The sequence below is a fragment of the Gorilla gorilla genome, chromosome 3 (genome assembly GCF_029281585.2).
Source record: "Gorilla gorilla gorilla isolate KB3781 chromosome 3, NHGRI_mGorGor1-v2.1_pri, whole genome shotgun sequence".
NCBI lineage: Eukaryota > Metazoa > Chordata > Mammalia > Primates > Hominidae > Gorilla > Gorilla gorilla.
Genome location: NC_073227.2, coordinates 89,926,310 through 89,949,978, shown reverse-complemented (window position 1 = coordinate 89,949,978; position 23,669 = coordinate 89,926,310). Strand labels below are relative to the sequence as shown.

General features: G+C 38.0%; 1 protein-coding gene across 1 annotated transcript in view; it reads left to right on the top strand.

Moving 5' to 3' along the window:
* Positions 1–19,259, top strand: part of LOC101146257 (sulfotransferase 1B1) — a 28,367-nt gene extending 9,108 nt beyond the window's left edge. Inside the window, exons 4-7 of the mRNA XM_019026048.4 lie at positions 11,986–12,112; positions 12,739–12,833; positions 15,567–15,747; positions 19,068–19,259. Of these exons, the coding sequence (XP_018881593.1) occupies positions 11,986–12,112; positions 12,739–12,833; positions 15,567–15,747; positions 19,068–19,180 (516 nt within the window). The 3' untranslated portion in view covers positions 19,181–19,259. The remainder of the gene's footprint in view (positions 1–11,985; positions 12,113–12,738; positions 12,834–15,566; positions 15,748–19,067) is intronic.
* The last annotated feature ends 4,410 nt before the right edge of the window (positions 19,260–23,669 follow it).

Sequence of the window (23,669 nt, the reverse complement as noted above, 5' to 3'; positions counted from 1 at the left end):
GAGGCAATTAACTTGGAAAACATATCTGAGGATATTGTCAATAAAAATTTTCTCAACCTTGATGGAGAAGTCAACACGCAAATTCAGAAAATTCAGAGAACCCCAAAAAGATATTACATAAGACAACAATTCCCAAAATATAGAGTGAAAGAGGATCGCCAAGGTCAATGTGAAATAAGAAACCTTAAAGACAGCTAGCGAAAGGGGCAGGTCATGTACAAAGGAAACCTCACCAGGCTAGCAGTGGACTATTCAGCAGAAATCTTACAAGTCGGAAGAGATTGAGGGCCCATATTCTGTATTCCTAAAGAAAGGAAATTCCAGCCAAGAATGTCATATCCAGTCAAACTGCTTCATAAGTGATGAACAAATAAAATCTTTTCCAGAAAAGGAAATACTAAAGGAATTCATTCTCATCAGACTTGCCTTCCTAGAGGTCCTTAAGGGGGAGTGCTAAACATGGAAACAAAAGACATACCAACTACCACAAAAACATACCTAAATAGACAGAACATTAACACTATAAATCAATTACATAATCAAGTCTACATAATAACCATCTAACAGCACAATTACAGGATCAAATCTTCACGTATGAATTTTGATCTGGAATACAAATGGGCTAAATGAGCAACTTAAAAGGCACAGACTGGCAAGTTGGATAAAGAAGCAAGACCCAACTCGGCTGACTTCAAACTTCAAGAGACTCATCTCACATGCAACAACACCCATAGTCTCAAAGTCAAGGGATGGAGAAATATATATCAAGCAAATAGAGAACAACAACAACAACAAAGCAGGAGTTGCTATTTTTTTTCAGACAAAAGAGACTTTAAACCAACCATCAAAAGGACAAAGAATAATATTATACAATGATAAAAGATTCAATTCAACAAGAAGATGTAACTATTCTAAATACATATGCACCCAACTTTAGAGCATCTAAATTCATAAAACAAGTTCTTATAGACCTACAAAGATACTTACATAACCACATAATATTAGTGAAAGACTTCAACACCACACTGACAGTGTAAGATCATCAAGGCAAGACACTCAGGACTTAAACTCAACACTTGACTAAATGTACCTAACAGACATCTACCCAACAACAGAATATACATTCTTCTCATCTGCAGATGGCACATATTGTATGATTGACCACATGCTTTACTCAGCCATAAAGCAATTCTCAATAAATACAAGAAAACCAAAATCATACCAACCATACTGTCGGGCCACAGCTTAATAGAAATATAAATTAATGCCAAAAAGCCCTATCAAAACCCTGCAATTACACGGAAGTTAAATGACCTGCCCTTGAAACAGTGTAAATAATGAAATTAAGGCAGAAAGTTTTTAAAAAGTCTTTGAAACAAATGAAAACAGAGATACAAAGACACAACATATCAGAATCTTGGAGACACAGCTAAAGCAGTACTAAGAAAGTTTATAGTGCTAAATACCTACACCAAGAAGTTAGAAAGGTCTCACATTACAACCTAACATTGCACCTCAAGGAACTAGGAAAATAAGAGCAAACCAATACCAAAAGTAGCAGAAGAAAAGAAATAACCAAAATCAGAGCAGGACTGAATGAAATTGAGATGTGAAAATCCAGACAAAAAAATCAACAAAAACAAAAGTTTGTTTTTTGCAAGAATTAATAAGATATACCACTAGCCAGATTCACAAAGAAAAAAAGAGAGAAGATCCAAATAAACACAAGCAAGAATAACCACCAACACCACAAAAATACAAGGAACCTGCAGAGACTGCTAGGAACACCTTTATGCATGCTATCTAGAACACCTAGAAGGAAAGGGATAACTTTTTGGAAAAATACAACCTCCTAATGATGGCAGCGGCAAGGAGTCCAGAGTGGCTGCTGCCATCACAACGACTGCAGTGGGGAGACATGGGTGATGGTGGCAGGAGCGGCTACAGGAACAGCAAAGGCGGCAGTGGGACCCCTGTGCCCCATGACCCCATAGCAGCCTACTGCACCACCCTTACCTTTGCATGGCCGGGCAGGACCCACTTCCAGGCCCAGAGCCTCCACTGTGTCGGGTTCCTTTGTACAAAGTTGGCCAGGGCCGCTGCGGCTCCACCGCGGGGAAACACAGAGAGGAGACAGTCAGTCCCTAGAGTCCACCCCTGGGACTCCCCCGAGAGCCTGCTGCCCTGGTATCACCCTGCTACCGCGATGAGGCCGCACCGACTCACCCGCCAATGGGGGAGCAGCGTGATTAGACATGGAGGGAAGGGCATAAAGGGGTTCCAAGGCAGAGCTGGGCCCAGGGTGGTGCCCTGCTCCACGAAGCCAGCGGGAGCAGGGAGCAGGCAGGAGCCCCACCCTCCTGGGCACAGTTGCAGCAGCCCAAGTAATGGCTGTGGACCCAGGGCTCCCTGTGCTTTTGGGGGCCAGGAGCAGACAGGAGCACTGCCTTCCTGGGAGCATCTGCAGCCACCCATGCGCAGCTGTTGACCCAGGCATTTCTGCAATCTAGGAGGCCAAGGAAGGCCCCCACCTTGTTCCCACAGGCTCAGAGGTGTCTGCTTCCACTATCTGGCCACTACCCTCTCGCGGAACACACTCCAATCTCGGAGCATGGTGGACACCAAGCCCGGGTGCTGTCATAGCCCAGTTGGATGTGTGCACACTTGGGACAGCTCTGACACACCAGGCCCCTGGGTCCCCTCTGGACTTTGGGCACCCAGAACACAGGAGGAAAGCCGAGGGACTGCTGAGGGCAGGTCGAAGCTGGCCTGCAGGCAACCCTTGGCAGTAACAGCCTTGGTGCTATGAAGTGCGGTAGGTGGTAGACAGGCTCCTGGGCAGAAGGGGGTGGGTCCCCAGTGAAGCCCCACCTTCAAGCTGGGGAGGGCCTGAAGCCTGGGAGCTGGGCTGCTGGTACTGTGGACCAGAATGGGAACTTGTGGTGCTTTTTCTGGGCCCACCCATGGCTGCCCATGGACCAATGGGACTTCACTTCTTCCCCTCTGAGGCCCATAAAATGTCCTAGACTCAGACCAGAAGAGACGACAGGAGGACCAGCTACAGAGAGAAGCTACTCACCCCAGGGTACCCTCTTTGCTGAGGGCTGAACACTCATCCGGAAACCCTGACTACCATGCTCAATAAAGCTCCTGTTCATCTTGCTCACCCTCTGTTTGTTTGTATACCTCAGTCTTCCTGGATGCAGGACAAGAACTTGAGACCCGCCGCATGGCAGGACTGAAAGAGCTGTAACACAAACAGGCCTGAAACACACACCTTGCTCATCACCTTGTGTGCGACAAGAAAGACAGAAGAGAGAAAGAGAGAAGAGCTGTGGCCCTTCAAGGAGCCCAGACCTAGGAGTTCCCTGAGCCAGGGCTGTGACACCCTCTTCAGGGCTCTGTGATTCCTGGTGTCTCCAAGCTTCTGGGTGCCACTGTGTTCCCCGGTATCAGCTGTGGAAGTTGTTTATGGTGTGCCTGGTCCAGCTGCAGCCTCACAGAGAGCTGAGGCCATGAGGCTGGGGCCATGCTGGTGCCTGGAGCTGCCCACCCCACCGCAGCTGGCAGGCCGGGCTCTGCACAGTGGCCAGACTACAGGCTTGCTCACACACCCATTGCTGCTCCACACCTGGCTCACCCTCGGCAGGCATGAGATCCAGGCTGGTAGCATGAGCCAAGTGCAGCCTGCAAGGCTGAGTGATCGGAGCAAGCCCAGAGGGCCAGAGCAAACGTTGGACAAAGGCACCACTGGCCACAGAGGTTTCTGGCTGGTGAAGCAAAACCCCAAGGATCTCATAACACTAGGATTGAAACCCCTATAAATTTAAATCATGAACAGACCAGTAGCCAGTCCTGAAAATGAATTAGTAATAACAAACCTATTAATCTATCAAAACCCCGGGCCAGACAGATTCACAGCTGAATTCTATCAGATGTGCAAAAAAGAGCTAATACCAATTATTACTACTAAAATTATTTCAAAAAGTCAAGGAAGAAGGACTCCTCACAACTCATTCTATGAGGACATCATCATTCTCATACCAACACCTGGAAGAGGCACAACAGAAAAAGAACACTTCAGGCCAATATTCCTCACCGACATAGATGCTAAAATACTCAACAAATACTAGCAAACTGAATCCAGGAGTACATCAAAAATCTAATCCATCATGATCAAGTATGCTTTATTCCCAGAATGCAAAGTTAGCTCAATACATGCAAATTAATAGGTGTGATTCATAGAGAAAGTACTAAAAACAAAAACCACAAAATCATTTCAACAAATTAAAAAAAAGGCTTTTGATAAAATTTAACATCCTTTCATATTAAAGACTTTCAGTAAACTAGGTATTGAAGGACCATACCTCAAAATAATAAGAGCAGTCTATGACAAACCAACATACCGAACAGGAAAAAGTTAAAAGCATTCCCCATGAGAACTGGAACAAAACAAGGATGCCCACTTTCATCACTCTTTCTCAACATAGTACAGGAAGATCTAGCTGAAGCAATCAGACAAAAGAAAGAAATAAAAGGCATGCAAATAGAAAGAGAGGAAGTCACATTATTTCTCTTCATAGTCAATATGATTTTTTAGCTAGAAAACTCCACAGTTTCTGTCCAAAAGCTCCTAAAACTATTAAGCAACTTCAGCAAACTTTCAGGATACAAAATCAGTGTATAAAAATCAGCAGCATTTATATACACCAATAATGTCCAACCTGAGAGCCAAATGAAAATGTAATCTCATTCACAATAGTCACAAAAAATAAAATACTAGGAATATAGCTAATCAAAGAGGTAAAAGAGCTCTACAATGAGAATTACAAAACATGGCTAAAACAAACCAGAAATGACAAAAATTGAAGGAAGAACATTTCATGCCCATGTATAGGAAGAACCAATATTGTTAAGATGACCATACTGCCCAAAGGAATTTACAGATTCAATGTTATTCTTATCAAATTACTAATTACATTCTTCACATAACTAGAAAAAAGGCTATTTTAAAATTCATATGGAACAAAAAAAGAACCCAAATAGCTAAGGAAACTGTGAGCAAAAAGAACAAAGCCAGTGACATCACAATATCCAACTTTATACTACAAGGCTGCAGTAACCAACACAGCATGGTACTGGTACGAAAACAGACACATATACCAATGGAACAGGTTAGAGAGCCTAGAAATAAAGATGCACACCTACCTACAACCTGCTGATCTTCAACAAAGTTGACAATAATAAGCAATGAAGAAATAACTCTATTCAATCAATGATGCTGTGATAAATGACTAGTAGGATGAAGAAAATTGAAACTGGAGCCCTTATTACCATATACAAAAAAATTAACTGAAGATTGATTAAAGACTTGAATGTATTACCAAAAACTATAAAAACCCAGAAGAAAATTTAGAAAATACCATTCTCGATATAGGCTTTGGAAAAGGTTTCATGATTAAAACTCTAAAGGCAATTGCAACAAAAACCAGAATGTTGAAGAGGGACCTAATTAAATTAAATAGTTTCTGCATAGAAAGTGTGAGAAAATATTTACAAACTATACATCTGACAAAGATCTAATATACAGAATTATAAGGAACTTAAATCAATGAGCAGAAAACAACCCAATTAAAAACTGGCAAAAGACATGAACGGCACTTTTCAAGATAAGGCAATTAAAACAGAATTACCATGAATCCCAGCAATCTCATTACTGAGTAGTTACCTGAAGGAATATAAATTGTTCTACCAAGAAGACACATGTACTTGTATGTTCATCATAGCACTAGTGACAATAGCAAGGGAATCAACCTAGATGCTTAATATGGTTTTGCTCTGTGTCTCTACCCAAATCTCACCTTGAATTGTAATAATCCTCATGTGACAAGGGCAGGACCAGGTGGAGGTAATTGAATCATTGGGTTGGTTTCCCTGTGCTGTTATCATGATAGTGAGTGAGTTCTCACAAGACCTGACAGTTTTATAAGTACCTGGCATTTCCCTTGCTAAAACTCCCTCTGTCCTGCCACTCTGTAAAGAAGATACCTGCTTCTCCTTTGCCTTCCACCATGATTGTAAGTTTCCTGGGGCCTCACAAGCAATAGGAAACTGTGAGTCAACTAAACTTCTTTCCTTTATAAATAATCCATTCTCAGGCAGTTCTTTATAGCAGTGTGAGAATGAACTAATACAGTAAATTGGTACTGAGGTAGTGGGGCACTACTATTAAACATACCAGAAAATCTGGAAGTGACTTTGGAACTGGGTAATGGGCTGAGGTTGGAACAGTTTGAAGGACTCAGAAGACGACAGGAAAATGTGGGAAAGTTTGGAACTTCCTAGAGACTTGGAGGGCTCAGAACACTGGAAGATGTGGAAAAGTTTGGAACTTCCTAGAAAATTTTGAATGGTTTTGACCAAAATGCTGGCAGTGATATGTAAAATGAAGTCCAGGCTGAGGTGGTCTTAGATGGAGAAGAGGAACTTGTTGGGAACTGGAGTAAAGGTCACCCTTGCTATGCTTTATCAAAGAGACTGGCAGCATTTTTCCTCTGCCCTAGAGATCAGTAGAACTTCGAAATTTCTAAGTGGCAAAGCATTCAATAGAAAGCAGAGCACAAAAGTTTGAAAATTTGCAGCCTGATGATGCAGTAGAAAAGAAAAACCTATTTTCTGGGGAGAAATTCAAGCCAGTTGACTGCAGAAATTTGCATAAGTAACAAGAAGCCAAATGCTAATCACCTAGACAATGTGGTAAAGGTCTCCAAGGCATGTCAGAGACCTTTGCAGTAGCCTCTCCCATCACAGGCCCAGAGGCCTAGGAAGAAAAAATGGTTTCACAGGCCAGACCCAGGGCTCTCCTGCTATGTGCAGTCTAGGGACTTGGTGACCTGTGTCCCAGACCTTCCAACTGTGGCTAAAAGGGGCCAATGTACAGCTTGGGCCGTGTGGATTCTGAGGGTGCAAGCCCCAAGCTTTGGCAGCTTCCACATGGTGTTGAGCTTGTGGGTGCACTGAAGTCAAGAATTGAGGTTTGGGAACCTCTGCCTAGATTTCAAAGCATATGTGGAAACACCTGGATGTCCAGGCAGAGGTGTGCTTCATGGGCGGAGCTCTCATGGAGAACCTCTGGTAGGGCAGGGCAGAAGGGAAATGTGGGATTGGAGCCCCCACACAGAGTCCCTACTGGGGCATCACCTAGTGGAGCTGTGAGAAGAGGGCCACCATCCCCCAGACCCTAGAATAGTGGATCCATTGAGAGTTGCACTGTGCACTTGGAAAAGCTGTACACACTCAACACCAGCTGTGAAAGCAGCCAGGAGAGGGGCTGTACCTTGCAAAGCCATAGGGGTGGAGCTGACCAAGGTCATGGGAGCCTACCTCTTACATCAGCCTAATCTGGATGTGAGACATGGAGTCAAAGGAGATCATTTTGGAACTTTAAGGTTTAATGACTGCCCCATTGGATTTGTCTTGAATGGAGCCTCTAGCCCCTTTTGTTTCAACCATTTTTTTTCCCATTTGGAATGGGTGTCTATACCCAATGCCTGTACCCCCACTGTATCTAGTAAGTAATAACTGACTTTCAATTTTACATGCTCATAGGCAGAAGGGACTTGCCTTATTTCAGATGAGACTTTGGACTTGGACTTTTGGGTTAATGCTGGAATAAGTTAAGACTTTGGGGGACTGTTGGAAGCACATAATTGTGTTTTGAAATGTGAGGACATGAGATATGGGAGGGACCATGGCAGAATGATATGGCTTGGCTCTGTGTTCCCACCCAAATCTCATCTTGAATTGTAATAATCCCCATGTGTCATGGGAGGGAACAGATGGAGGTAATTGGATCATGAGGGCAGTTTCCCCCATGATGTTCTCATGATAGTGAGTGAGTTCTCAGAAGACCTGATGGTTTTATAAGTGTCTGGTGTTTCCCCCGCTTGGACTCACTCCATCCTGTTGCCCTGTGAAGAAGGTGCCTGCTTCTCTTTTGCTTCTGCCATGATTGTAAGTTTCCTGAGGCTTCTCCAGCAATGCAGAACTGTGAGTAAGTTAAACCTCTTTCCTTTATAAATTATCTAGTCTCACACAGTTCTTTATAGCAGAGTGAAAACTTATTAATACAATCCCCATTAATGGTGGAGCACACAAAGAAAATGTGGTGTGTATACACCACGGAATACTACACAGCCATAAGGAAAAGGAAATCATGTTTTCTGCAGCAACATGGATGCAGCTGGAGGCTATTATTCTAAGCAAATTAATTTAGGAGCAGAAAATCAAATACCATATATTCTCACTTATGCATGGAAGGTAAACCTTGAGTATACATGGACACAAAGATGGGAGCAATAGACACCAGGGTATAATTGAGGGTGAAGGGTGGTAGGAGGGTACAAGTCAAAAAACTGCCTATCAGGTAATATGCTCACTACCTGGGTGACGAAATCATTTGTACACAAAACCCCAGTGACACACAAATATGCAACAAATCTGCACATGCGCCCACTGGACCTAAAAGTTAAAAATAATAAATAAATAAATAAAGACATTATTGGCATTTTAGGACTTATATGTATCACGTTATTTGTTTGTTCTTTCTGTATCTCATTTATTTTCTTTTTCTTCCTTTCCTTTGTTGTACCTTAACATTTTGGAGTTTGTTTTTATTTATTTATAATATTTTTGAATATATTTTTGTATAGTTTTCTTAGTGACTGCTTTAGCTATTGCCATAAATATACATAACTCATCACAGTCTAATGGTGTCAACATTTTCTCACTTTAAGTGAAGTGTAAATACCTTACTTCCATTTAGGCCCCTTTACTGTCTCCGTATTTTCAACATAATGGTCCCAAGTGATCCTGTACATAAACTGAACACCGCATCAGATAATGTAACTTTTGCCTCAATTGTAAAATATTACTTAAGAAATGCATTGGGTGAGTGATTAGCTACTATGTTTACTTCTATTTTTACCCATTCTCTTTTTCTTTTTCCTTTCTAAAGTTTTCATCTTTCTACTGTCATTTTCTTTCTGTTTGGAGAACTTCCCTTAGCTATTTCATAAGATAGGTCTGCTAGCAATTGATTCTCTTAGTTTTCCTTTTTCTGAGAATGTCTTTTTCCCCTTCTTGAGTGAGAACAGTTTTACTGGATACAGGATTTGGAATTGACAATATATTACTTTCTGCACTTGAAAAACTATTGTGCTATTTCCCTTTGGCCTTCATGGTTTTAGATGAGAAACTTGTCATTTGAATTGGTGATTTTTATTATGCAATGTGCTGTATATCTGGCTTTTTTTCTAAGAGTTTTACTCATCTTTAAATTTTAGAAGTATTTTTATGATGTTTCTTGACATAGTTTTTTTTTTCCTTTTTTTGAGTTCACACAACTTCTTAGATATATTGATTTATTTATTTCAACACTTATGGGAAGTTTTTGGTCACCAATTCTCCAAATACTGTTTCAGTTCCTTACTCTTCCACCTATCATTGTGTAACTCTAAACATACAAATGTTAGGCCTTTTGTTATTGTCCCACAGGTTCCTAAGTTTCTCTTTATTGTCTTTATTCTATTTTCTCTGTGTTGTTAACATTGAGTAAATTCTATTGATATACCTTTATGTTTGCTGATTCTGTCCTCTAACACTGCCATTACACTATTTGGTCCATCTAGCGATTTATTTATTTATTTCAGTTATTATACATTGCAGATCTATAATTTCCATATATTTAACTTTACAAATATAACTCCAATTTCTTTTCTATTTTTTCATTTATTTTAAATTTTTTTTCAATTTTTAACTTTTGTGGGTATACCATATGTATATATATATATTTGTGTGAATAGGAGCCTCATAACTCAGACTGGTACCTTATCCCACTGTCGCTGAGCTGGTATCCAAGATGTAAGACGAAGTCCTCTTTGCTCTTCCCTCTCCTCTGCTCAAGTGGAAAGTAGGGATCTCTTTTGAATCCACCAACTGTGCAGCCTGGAGTTTGGGGAAGGGTGGCACAAGCAGTCCCTTAGTCTTGTATGTCTCAGTGTGTCTTGTACCCTCCAAGTCCACTGGCTCTGAGGCCATCTCAGCACTAGAACATGTCTAGAAGTATGTGGTCTAGACTGTCTTTCAAGTTTATTTACAGGTGCAGAGCACTTTAGCCTATGGTGGTGAGGCTTGCTGGAACTCATATTTCTACCACTGGGACGTGTGATTCCCCTCTAGATAGGATTGGTCTATATGCTTCCTTCATGGAAGGCTGTCAGCTGAGTTCAGTCTAGTTTTGCTTTCCGCTGTGACAGGGCAGCACTGAGTTCAATGCAATGTCTCATAATTGCTGTGCTCTCCCTCTCCCAAGTGCACAGATTCTCACTATGCCACACGGCTGCTACTAAAGGTTGGGGGAGGCATGGAAATAGCAATTCTAAGACTGTCTTTCCTATCATCTTCAGTGGCTGTTTTAGTGATATGAAGTTAAAACTAGGTACTGTGAGTGATCACCTGATTTTTGGTTCTTATGAAGGTACTTTCTGTGTGTAGGTAGTTGGCAAATTTGATATTCCTTTTGAGGTGTGGGGGATGATTGGTCCACCCTCCAAGACAACTTGTAATGGAATGTTGACTCTTTTTTATGATAGCTACTTTAAATCTTTGTCAGATAATTTAACATTTGATTCATCTCAGTTTTGTTTTTCTTGCTTATTTGATTTCTGGGGCTGCTGGACATACTGTACCATCCCTGCTGATGCCACATAAAAGGGGTATAAGGTACTTTCCTGGACTTCCTGCTCTTGTTAGCTGACTTTTTGAAAATTGGAGAGAAGCCTTCGGGCCTGGGAGAAACAGGGCTTCTCTGGTGTCATCACAGTGAAAGGGTGGGACTGCTCATAAAGCCCCGTTTACATCGCAGGAGTTTGAATGGCCCAGTACTTCATTGCCATTACTGGCAGTGAGTTAGTTCACCTGCAGAGACCCGGGTGTGGAGCAGAGTTTGGAATTCTCCACTATGTCTCTGTTGGGCTTCCTCTTTCCTAATCCTTTGACCAGGGAGAGCAGGTTTTTCTAGATATTTTTTTGTTTCGTGTATGCCTGTAAATGGTTCCAGGTCACAGTTGTTTTTGCTGCCCAATCCAAGAGTATATAGGAGATAAAAAGGACACCTAGGAGGAACTCACCACATTGGCATTACTCAGCTCTTTATCCAGTATGCTTTTAGAGTTCTTGTATCATTGTATGTTGAATAATTTCCAGGGCTTTAGTGACATTAAGAATAGAAAAGGCCGGGCACAATGGCTCATGCCTGTAATCCCAGCACTTTGGGAGGCCGAGGAGGGCGGATCATGAGCTCAGGAGATCGAGACCATCCTGGCTAACACGATGAAAACCCATCTCTACTAAAAATACAAAAAATTAGCCAGGCGTGGTGGCGGGCGCCTGTAGTCACAGCTACTCCGGAGGCTGAGGCAGGAGGATGGCCTGCCTTTTAATATCTTTACCTTCTTTTCCTTTCTATATATTTTTATCAGCACCTAATATTTTTCTAGGTATTTCACTGGTTGAAGTGAAAAGTGAAAACTTTTATTTTTTTTCCCACAACTTTGTTATTTTCAATTTGCTGGTATTCTCTTTAGTCACAGTGTCATTTTCTTGATAATGTATGTTCTAGGACCTTGCAGATCTTCCAGAAGCCACAGTGGTCTCTTTGTGCTTCACAGTGTCAAGTGGCCAGAAACTGAAATCTTTGTTTCAAAACCTCTATAGCTCGATGGTTCTAATCTCAAAAATGCATTGCTGTATTGAAAATCACTTGAATTGATTCTATATTTTAGCTGTTAATAGAAGGGCCTCCCTGGCCCACAATTTCTATTTGAAAAAGTACTCTGCTATTTTACATGCTTAGAGGTTAATTTTTTCCTAAACAAAATGTCTTTTATCTTATTTTTTTCTCCTACCCCCGCCCCCCCACTGCAGATGATTTATCTGGCTCGTAATGCCAAGGATGTTTCAGTCTCATATTACCATTTCGACTTAATGAATAATTTACAACCTTTTCCTGGTACCTGGGAAGAATATCTGGAGAAATTCTTAGCTGGAAAAGGTATGTGGACTTTATCTTAAAATTGATAAGTATTTTTTATTTTAATAATACTATTAACAATAACTTTTATGACTTTCAAAATACTTATTTTTCCAATCTAGTGAGAAGTATGTTCAAATATTATCTAAAAAACTAAATCTAATGCATCTAATATTTTTACTATGACCTTCAATTTATAAAACTAGTATTAATCATTGGCATACAGAAGTATTCTATAATCTGTTCTCGGTTGCTAGAAATCCATTTTCAGTCTCTCCTCACAATAGACATTGTTTAACTTGCTTACGCAATTAGTTAGATCTGTTAATGCATATGTCATATTTATAGTACTTAGGTAAATAGTTGATATGAGTACTTTGTAAGATAATAGTTTTCTTCTTTATGAGACTAAGTATAACTTTTTGGAGGTCAGTGTATTTTTGTCTGAAATGCTTTCTTTGTACTTGACATTAAAAAATATCTGATGTTTATATATCCATAAATAGCTAATTTTACTTTTTAAGATTGTCCTCATATTCTCAGTTCCTTTGGTTACTAAATTCAAAATGTTTTCACAATTTGATTTACTATTCAGACAGAAATAATTTGATGAATGTTTATGAAAATAGACTTTTATCTGGTTTTAGTGGCCTATGGTTCCTGGTTTACTCATGTTAAAAACTGGTGGAAGAAAAAGGAAGAACACCCAATACTTTTTTTGTACTATGAAGATATGAAAGAGGTAAAATGGTAGATATGGATTCTGGATAATTTCCCCACTGCATCATGCTGTAAAAGGATCGATATTTGCTTTCCAACTTAGTCTATCGAGTCCAAAATGATGATTGCTTTGCCTATCCACCATGTGTTTTTACCCAAATCTTGCTATAATTAATGAGTTTCTAATTGTGAAAAGAATTATTTATCTTTATTCCTCTTATTTCTTAGCCACTGCATTATATCTGACCACTCTTTCTTCTGCAATTATTTCCTATATTTACCAGGATATCACATGCTTATAGTTATCCTTAGATATCTACTCATTAATATTTTAACATTGTTTTTAAAAATTGTTTGCTATATTCGAGTTACCCCTTCCACGCTTATTGTTTTCACAACTATTTATGTGCTAATCATCCCTTATCTGTGCCTGCATTTTCACTTCTACCTCGATTTTCTAGCCCATGCTTGTATTAAATTTAACATGCTCAAAACTAAACTTATTTTCTTTCTCTCCAACATGTAATATTTTTACTATTTTGTTCTCTCTCTACAATAAAAGTTATTCTTACTGTCTTTGTTTCCTATATTTTGCACATTCAATTGGTTCAGACAGGGTATCTATTGTATCTTTCAAAGTATTCCCTCCTTTACTTCCTTACTACCTCACTCTTAGTGTAGAAACTTGTAATCATCTATCTAGTATGAAGTAGTATTAATTAAATACAACTACAAATTTTCATGCCACATTATGGAACTCTTCTACTTAAATTGGTCAAGTACACACAGACATACACACAACAGGTAAACATGTTGAAATTAGTTCCTTACTTATAAAAGCCTGAACATACAAGTTAGAATACTTTCAGATCTACAATGAAAATTACAAAGTTTGTCTTCTTTGTAACTACATCCCAGTACTTAATACAGTGCATACAACATAAACAGGGGCTCAAGGTTACTTGCGTGGATCATTGATTGTTTCAATAAATAAATGAGTGAGTGGTAATATCCAAAACTTTAATGGCATTAATCCTACTTTACATAACACAGAAATTTGGCCCCATGTGAAATATTACTTGCTTTAGTTGGTTTTGAGAAACTCCCAGGGGTTTCTCGTATCTTAGCACAAAGAATCCTCTGAGATTTTATTCACTGCCCAAGTTTTCATTCTCCATCACAGTTGTCCACATCCTATAAAGAATCTGTGATCTATGTCTTATCATTGTCCCTTTACACAGGGTTTGAGAGTATTAATGTTAATTTGCTCATACCACACAGCTGCAAAACCTTGCATGGTTTATGAAACTACTGTAACAAAGTGATATGTCTCTTGAGAGTTTGTTTAGCCAGAGATAAGTTATAAATTCCTCATAAGAGAGAAAATTATTCCAGCTCTCTAACAAATAACTCTCTTCATGTTTTGGACAGCAGAGCACCACTTAAAAGCTTTATGAAAAGAACAATTTTAGCTTCTGGCAATAGTCCCTTTTCTCCATAAGACTAAGAAATACATTCTCTCTGTTTGGCTGTTATTCAAATTCCAAATCAACCATTACACTGTTTCCCACATAACATTTGAGACCATTTCTGTCTTTATTTAGCTAAAATGCTTTATTCAAATAAACTTACTCATTTTGATTTATAGTCTAACCGGTTACCTTTTTAAGCATATCCATATATTTACAATTTCCTTCAAACTTGCAACATACATTGCATTAACAGACAATATTTTTCTTCTACCATACAATCATTTGTAGATTATATTATAGAGAAGTTTAATGCAACAACAATAATGGAAGAAAATTATAGAATATACATCAATAATAAAATTTGAAAAAAAGTCCAGTAATTTACAACATGTTTATGAGTATCTACTTGAATTCCTAATAAGTGAGGTAAAAGAATAACAGATCAGAGGAAGATTCAGCCAGAGCCAGGACTCTGCTTTAACTTCTACTGGTCTATAGACTAACACAGATGTTCCCAGCATTTTTGGCACCAGGGACGGGATTTGTGGAAGACAATTTTTCCATGAACAGGGTGCAAGGGGGCTGTATATGGATGGTTTCCAGATGAAACTGTTTCATCAGATCATTGGGCATTAGTTAGATTCTCATAAGGAGTGTGCAACTTAGATCCCTCACATACTCAATTCACAATAAGGTTCATGCTCCTATGAGAATCTAATGGCACCACTGATCTAACAGGAGGCAGAGCTCAGGCAGTAGTGCTTGCTCTTCCACCACTCACATCTTCCTGTGTGGCCCAGTTCCTAACAGGCCACTGATTGGTACTGATCTGAGGCCAGTGGGTTGGCGATCCCTGGACTACTATCATCATTAATATTTTAGGATTAGCCAAATTATTCTCCAAATATTTTTGACTGCAAAAAGAAAATGTTCTCTATTTGCCTGTCCATCTATGTGTTTTCCTAGCACAACTACTATCTTTAATTTTGGGCTTCTCTCTACTATCATCATGTCTGCTCGTTTACTCATTCTAACCACTGACACACCTTAAGTTCTGATCTTATTCTTCTGTCAGAGAGGACTGACACAGAAAATATAACAGATATTCTTGATTTTTAATATTTTATGATTAGTTTATTTAAAAATTGAGAAAAACCCAAACAAATATGGATTTCCTATACTATTCAGAGTCAACATTTAAAAAAAACGGATTATAAATGTTTTATAAATATTCACATTGTGTGAGTTACTTGTTTATTGTCTTGGGTTTTACCCACTAATAGAATCCAAAGGAGGAAATCAAGAAGATCATTAGATTTCTAGAGAAGAACCTGAATGATGAGATCTTGGATAGGATCATCCATCACACCTCATTTGAAGTGATGAAGGACAATCCTTTGGTAAATTATACACATCTACCAACCACAGTGATGGATCATAGCAAATCCCCTTTTATGCGTAAAGGTAAATACTTTGCTGGGTTTCATTTCCCTTTTGTACTTTCTTATGAATTATCATGAGCTAAGGATTAGTTCTGTGATCTCTACTAAGTTTCTTAGCCTGTTTAAGCTTTATGGTAAATACCTACCACCAAAAGTTGCTGAGATTCAAAATTATTAAATGAAACAATGCATGTAAAGCTATTACTAGAATACCTTGAATATATGATAAATATTTATTCTTCTATTTACTACTGTGCTAAATGAGAGTGGTTTTGGCAACTCTGATGTGAGCAATTCCAAGTTTGTCATTCTTACTACCTTAAATCTTTGTCTAAGATGGCATAGATAAGCTTCCTTCCTTCTGCTCCTCAGTGAAATACTAATTTCACTTAGTACAGTACCATAGTCTTTAAAGTCCCCATATCACTGAGAAAACCATGGTAATTGCATTAAAAATAATTCAACAAAAGGAGAAACTGTTATTTGACCTTATAAGAAGTTTTAGCCCTCTGCAAATACTGTCTAAACTATTAGTAACATAGAGTCTCAATTTAACTTAGAAGAATATGGCATTTACTGTTGAAATACGTTACTTCCATTTAAGTAGTCTGTTTATTGTGGCTTATTACACATAATATATGTCAAAAATGTGTTAATAATAACAATACATTTAACAAATTACTAACTTAAATAACTTTCAGAAGTTATCCACTTAATAATGCCACGATCTGTTTTCAATATCTTTGACTGAATTGGAGGGAGAGGGGTAGAATTTCAATTTATATGCTAGGAAGTAAGCATAACCTTAGGAACGTATTGTGCATATTAACAGATGAAACAAAACCGCCAATTTTGAGTAATATGATTAATTTTTTTGAAAAGTTGTTTGTTAACTTATTAAGGTAGCAAATAGTCCTAGTGTTTTCAAATTATGCTCTTTCTTTTCTAAAAACAATATATTTAACCTATTAAAAATAACTTCTAGAGTAAGAAAGCAGGTATATTTTTCATCAAAAGTTGTATGCATTATAAGTTTGAGCAAAGAAGACTGATGTATATATATCTTATCTGTATGCTTATACACAGATGTAAATGTATGTGTATGGACAGTCATCCCTTGCTATATGTGGGGGATTTGTTCCAGGAACTCTGCCTCTGAATATACTAGAACCTGCCTATATGAAAATTGGCACTCAAAACATGTGGGTGGGTTTCTCATCATGCAAATACTGTATTTTTTATTGCTTTTAGTTTGAAAAAAACTGCATATAAGTGAACCTGGCCAGGGCAAGTCTGTATTGTTCAAGGGTCAATTGTGTACATGTACATATATATTCTTTTTCCTGGTAGAAGAATCAGAAAATAAATCTTTATTAAACAAGGCAAATTCTCATTGTGATAGATACGTGAATATAATTTCCCAGAAATTTTATCTCAAATCATATGAAAATTGATGCCATTTCATGACATCTAATTATGATGTAGACATAAAGAAGACAAGCTCAATATCTGGATTCTATGGCTTCTCCAACCTCAACGGAAAAAAAGCACTTGCTGTTCTAATATTGAAGGTAGTCTTTATATCCCCTCTCTAGGGGGTTAAGAACATACTTTTGTGGTCAGATTGATCTGAGGTTTATCCAGGCTACGCCATTCCCTGAACCTATTACCCTGAATACATTAATTAACCTGCCAAAGCTCTGATTACATCACTGGCAAAATAGATAATATAATAACACCTGTGGCAAAAGTTTCTGGGGAGGATTATGGTAAATGATATGTAAGCATTTAGGATATTTTCCTAAAATAAATAATGCATACAGAAGTAAAAAGCATTATTAGTCTAAATAGTTTGACCTTCCTTCCTTCCTTCCATTCTTCCGTTCTTCCTTCCTTCCTTCCTTCCTTCCCTGATGTATCCAGTAAACATTTAGAGTACTCATTCATTAATTTGCATATAGAAAAACTTCTTCATGAATAACTATATACAGCACATATTCTTTAAAAGATTCAAAGGTAAATGATACATATCTTTGACTCAAGAAGCTCACAATGTAGTGCAAGGGGCATGTACATGAATGAATGCTGAAAGAAGTTAAGTATGAACAAATGTGCCAGGCACACTGAATCTTGAAAGATGCCATATTAGATAAATCAATATTATTATGAGGGCGGGATAGATTATGTCCAATGTTTATTGGTATGTCCTAAATTATAACAAACAGAAAAACCTGGCCTTTGGCCAGCATTTATCAGAAGTTCTTTTGTGAAGTAAATGTGTTTGCGTATATTATAAAATTTATATGCAGATCAGATCACTGGAATGATTTATATATAACTTTTAATTGCTTAAATCTGTGTTCTCCTCTGTTTTTAATGACATCCTTACGGATGCATTAGCCCCAGTATGTTTATGTTGAACCCTTATTCAACCCTATGTTGAATTCCAGAGCTATTGACATCTGGTGAACATAGAACAAAATGTAACAACTAGGGAAACAAGCATATCTATATGAATGTTTTTCTTTTAAAAGACTTGGAAGTTTTATCAAACCACTGTGGATTAATATAGCTTGTAATTTAATATGATGTATTACTATTTCATAAAATAGTGAGATGTTTTTCTCTAAAAATATTGGCAGTACATTAAAAGTTTATTCATTTTCCGAACACATATTTATAAATACCCAAGTATGAGAGATTAAATTTAAATTTTTATCCTCAAAGATTTACTTTAAAAAACATGGTTCCAGGATGTTATATATTTGATATTAATGTTATTATTCCAACCTAAATTACAAATAAAGAACAAGCCTAGTGAATTTAAGAAAAACAACTGTCATCTCCATATCATAGCATCCTTGTTTATAAATTCTAGGAAATGATACTTATCAACTTTTTATTTCACAGTTTTGCTGTGATGATGACTAATTTTTTGTCTCGTTTCCAAAAATTACTTTGTGAAATAAAATATGCCTGACTATTGATCCAAGTGCTCAGTGATAATCTCATGACCTACGACCATTAGAAACAGTAAAATTATCACTCTTGGGAAACTATTGTAAAGCCCAGGAATTTAAACAAGAAAATTAGTCTTTCTCAGAATGCCTCTTCAAATGTCAGACTCTATTTAATTATAAACCACCTTTCCAGATGGAAAAAATTATTCAATTTTTAAAAGGCTTAAAAATTTAAAGGTTAATACAATTTAAAGACTGTTTGAATTCATTCAAATAAAAGGAAGGTCTTTCTTTAGGCCTTCTAATCTTTTCCTTTGGTATATACTGATTTCTTCTTATGGAAATATTTTATTCTTTCCTATGTTTTTTTATTTATATTTAGGGATGGCTGGTGACTGGAAGAATTACTTCACCGTGGCCCAAAATGAGAAATTTGATGCTATTTATAAGACAGAAATGTCCAAAACTGCACTTCAATTCCGCACAGAGATTTAAAGTGTCTAAATCACAAATCTGAAGAAATAAGAGATTGTCTGTAGTTGATTGAAATGAGGGCAGTTATGAATTGATTTGGGCAATCAAATGAATTTATAAAGGAGAATAATATGCTTTTAATATGTTGATTCTTTTCAATGTTATTAATCAGATCCCAGTTTTGTTCCTTTGATTCTGAGGTTCCAAATTCTCCAAGGCTAAAGTTCATTGTTAACTTTTTGTAACAAAGGAACAATGTAACCACAGGCTCTTCCTGCCTTTTTCTACACTAGTACTGATAAGAAAGAAGGGATTTATTTTACTTAATCTCCCATATATTATGATTTAGAATTAAGTTCCCCTCCCTAGTACCATGGTCCAAGAAATGCTGTTTTCATAATGAGACTGTATTTCCTAACTCTGCCCCAATTTCCCTTTGCTGAAAATTTGACCCAGGACACTGTGTTCCACTGCTGTCTACCGAGTTTCAAGTTGTTCTCTGAGTCATAGCTCATCTTCCTGCAGTGCCTCTATTTGGATAACATAGTTCATGTCCCCGATCATGTACTTCAGATTTTGGAAATCTTTTTTCAATATCATACCTAATGTCTAAGTCTCCGAAAGGCAAACACCTACAATAGTCTCTGTAGGATTGGTTACCTGGGAACTGGAGCTCTGTTCTGAAAAGTAGCCCTGAGGGCTGTGAACTGCTTCTTATGGGGAGTCCTCTTTTTCCCAACAGACCCCTTTGAACTTCAGAGAAATCACCTACTGCTGTGTTCTGGTCACCATTTGGGAACTTCAGTTACTTAATCTTATGTTTGGATAGATTTGGATACCTTAATAGCACCTTTAATATCCTAGACATGATCATAACCTCTGCAAAATATTTCCCAATCTGGTGCCCAAGGAAGACTCTCTAGGCTGAATCTCCACTCTGCCCTCCTGACCCAATGTTCCTTCTACTTATTATTGCATGCTTATATCTATTTGTGTGGTCTCTGATCTGTGTTTTCTTGGAACATTTATATATATATATATATATATTTTATTATTATACTTTAAGTTCCAGGTTACATGTGCACAACGTGCAGGTTTGTTATATATGTATACATGCGCCATGTTGGTGTGCTGCATCCATTAACTCATCATTTACATTAGGTATACCTCCTAATGCTATCCCTCCCCGCTCCCTCCACCCCACAACAGGCCCCAGTGTGTGATGTTACCTTTCCTGTGTCCACGTGTTCTCATTGTTCAATTCCCACCAATGAGTGAGAACATGAGGTGTTTGGTTTTTTTGTCCTTGCAATAGTTTGCTGAAAAGTATGGTTTCCAGCTTTATTCATGTCCCTACAAAGGACATGAACTCATCATTTTTTATGGCTGCAGAGTATTCTATGGTGTATATGTGCCACATTTTCTTAATCCAGTCTATCATTGTTGGACGTTTGGGTTGGTTCCAAGTCTTTGCTATTGTGAATAGTGCTGCAATAAATATATGTGTGCATGTGTCTTTATAGCAGCATGATTTATAATCCTTTGGGTATATACCCACTAATGGGATAGCTAGGTCAAATGGTATTTCTAGTTCTAGATCTCTGATGAATTGCCACACTGTCTTCCACAATGGTTGAACTACTTTACACTCCCACCAAAAGTGTAAAAGTGTTCCTATTTCTCCACATCCTCTCCAGCACCTGTTGTTTCCTGACTTTTTAATGATCGCCATTCTAACTGGTGTGAGATGGTATCTCATTGTGGTTTTGATTTGCATTTCTCTGATGGCCAGTGATGATGAGCATTTTTTCATGTGTCTGTTGGCTGCATAAATATCTTCTTTTGAGAAGTATGTGTTCATATTCTTTGCACACTTGTTGATGGGGTTGTTTTTTTTTTTTTTCTTGTAAATTTGTTTGAGTTCTTTGTAGATTCTGGATATTAGCCCTTTGTCAGATGAGTAGATTGCAAAAATTTTCTCCCATTCTGTAGGTTGCCTGTTCACTCTGATGGTAGTTTCTTTTGCTGTGCAGAAGCTCTTTAGTTTAATGAGATCTCGTTTGTCAATTTTGGCTTGTGTTGCCATTGCTTTTGGTGTTTTAGACATGAAGTCCTTACCCATGCCTATGTCCTGAATGTATTGCCTAGGTTTTCTTCTAGGGTTTTTATGGTTTTAGGTCTAACATTTAAGTCTTTAATCCATCTTGAATTAATTTTTGTATAAGGTGTAAGGAAGGGATCCAGTCTCAGCTTTCTACATATGGCTAGCCAGTTTTCCCAGCACCATTTATTAAATAGGGAATCCTTTCCCCATTGCTTGTTTTTCTCAGGTTTGTCAAAGATCAGATAATTGTAGATGTGTAGTATTATTTCTGAGGGCTCTGTTCTGTTCCATTGGTCTATATCTCTGTTTTGGTCCAGTACCATGCTGTTTCGGTTACTGTAGCCTTGTAGTATAGTTTGAAGTCAGGTAGTGTGATGCTTCCAGCTTTGTTCTTTTGGCTTAGGATTGACTTGGCAATGCGGGCTCTTTTTTGGTTCCTTATGAACTTTCAAGTAGTTTTTTCCAATTCTGTGAAGAAAGTCATTGGTAGCTTAATGGGGATGGCATTGAATCTATAAATGACCTTGGGCAGTATGGCCGTTTTCATGATATTGATTCTTCCTATCCATGAGCATGGAATGTTCTTCTATTTGTTTGTATCCTCTTTTATTTCATTGAGCAGTGGTTTGTAGTTCTCCTTGAAGAGGTCCTTCACATCCCTTGTAAGTTGGATTCCTAGGTATTTTATTCTCTTTGAAGCAATTGTGAATGGCAGTTCACTCATGATTTGGCTCTCTGTCTGTTGTTGGTGTATAAGAATGCTTGTGATTTTTGTGCATTGATTTTGTATCCTGAGACTGCTGAAGTTGCTTATCAGCTTAAGGAGATTTTGGGCTGAGACAATGGGGTTTTCTAGATATACAACCATGTCATCTGCAAACAGGGAGAACTTGACTTCCTCTTTTAATAACTGAATACCCTTTATTTCTTTCTTCTGCCTGATTGCCCTGGCCAGAACTTCCAACACTATGTTGAATAGGAGTGGTAAGAGATGGCATCCCTGTCTTGTGCCAGTTTTCAAAGGGAATGCTTCCAGGTTTTGCCCATTCAGTATGATATTGGCTGGTGGTTTGTCATAGAGGGCTCTCCTTATTTTGAGATACATTCCATCAATACCTAATTTATTGAGAGTTTTTAGCATGAAGGCTGTTGAATTTTGTCAAAGGCCTTTTCTGCATCTATTGAGATAATCATGTGGTTTTTGTCTTTGGTTCTGTTTAAATGCTGGATTACATTTATTGATTTGCATATGTTGAACTAGCCTTGAATCCCAGGGATGAAGCCCACTTGATCATAGTGGATAAGCTTTTTGATGTGCTGCTGGATTCGGTTTGCCAGTATTTTATTGAGGATTTTTGCATCAATGTTCATCAGGGTTATTGGTCTAAAATTCTCTTTTTTTGTTGTGTCTCTGCCAGGCTTTGGTATCAGGATGATGCTGGCCTCATAAAATGAGTTAGGGAGGATTCCCTCTTTTTCTATTCATTGGAATAGTTTCAGAAGGAATGGTACCAGCTCCTCCTTGGACCTCTGGTAGAATTCAGCTGTGAATCTATCTGGTCCTGGACTTCTTTTGGTTGGTAAACTATTAATTATTGCCTCTATTTCAGAGCATGTTATTTTTCTATTCAGAGATTCAACTTCCTGGTTTATTCTTGGGAGGGTGTATGTGTCGAGGAATTTATCCATTTCTTCTAGATTTTCTAGTTTATTTGCATAGAGGTGTTTTTAGTATTCTCTGATGGTAGTTTGTATTTCTGTGAGATCATTGGTGGTGATATCCTCTTTATCATTTTTTATTGCATCTATTTGATTCTTCTCTCTTTTCTTCTTTATTAGTCTTGCTGGTGGTCTATCAATTTTGTTGATCTTTTCAAAAAACCAGCTCCTGGTTTTACTGATTTTTTGAAGGGCTTTTTGTGTCTTTGTCTCCTTCAGTTATGCTCTGATCTTAACTCCAGCTTTGCATTAGAAGTAGTTGTTTATACCCCCATGTGCAGCAAAGTCTTTTTCCTGAGATCATATCACATGTGCCAAGTTATATGCCAAGCCATAGTTCTCAAGCTGAAGGTACAGTACCCTGGGCCCTTACTTGTTCTGAAAGGGGTGGGGGTGGTGGTTTTGGACATATTGTTAGACTTTCTGAGCCACAACTGAGGTAGCTATGGCTTATGGCATTTTGACTTCACAGGTGAATCTCCGCTGTCAGCCAGGAATAGCCAGGAATAGCAAAAATAGCTCCTTAAGCTGTAACATTTCTCTTTTCCAACCCCAGCAAAGGATTGGTCTAGTGGTAACAACAAACCTCATAGAAGTAGTACACCTATTATTCTGGAGATAGTTGCTTCTATAGATTTATTACAATATGTTTTATAAAGTATTTTAGAGTATATAATTTGTGTTTAT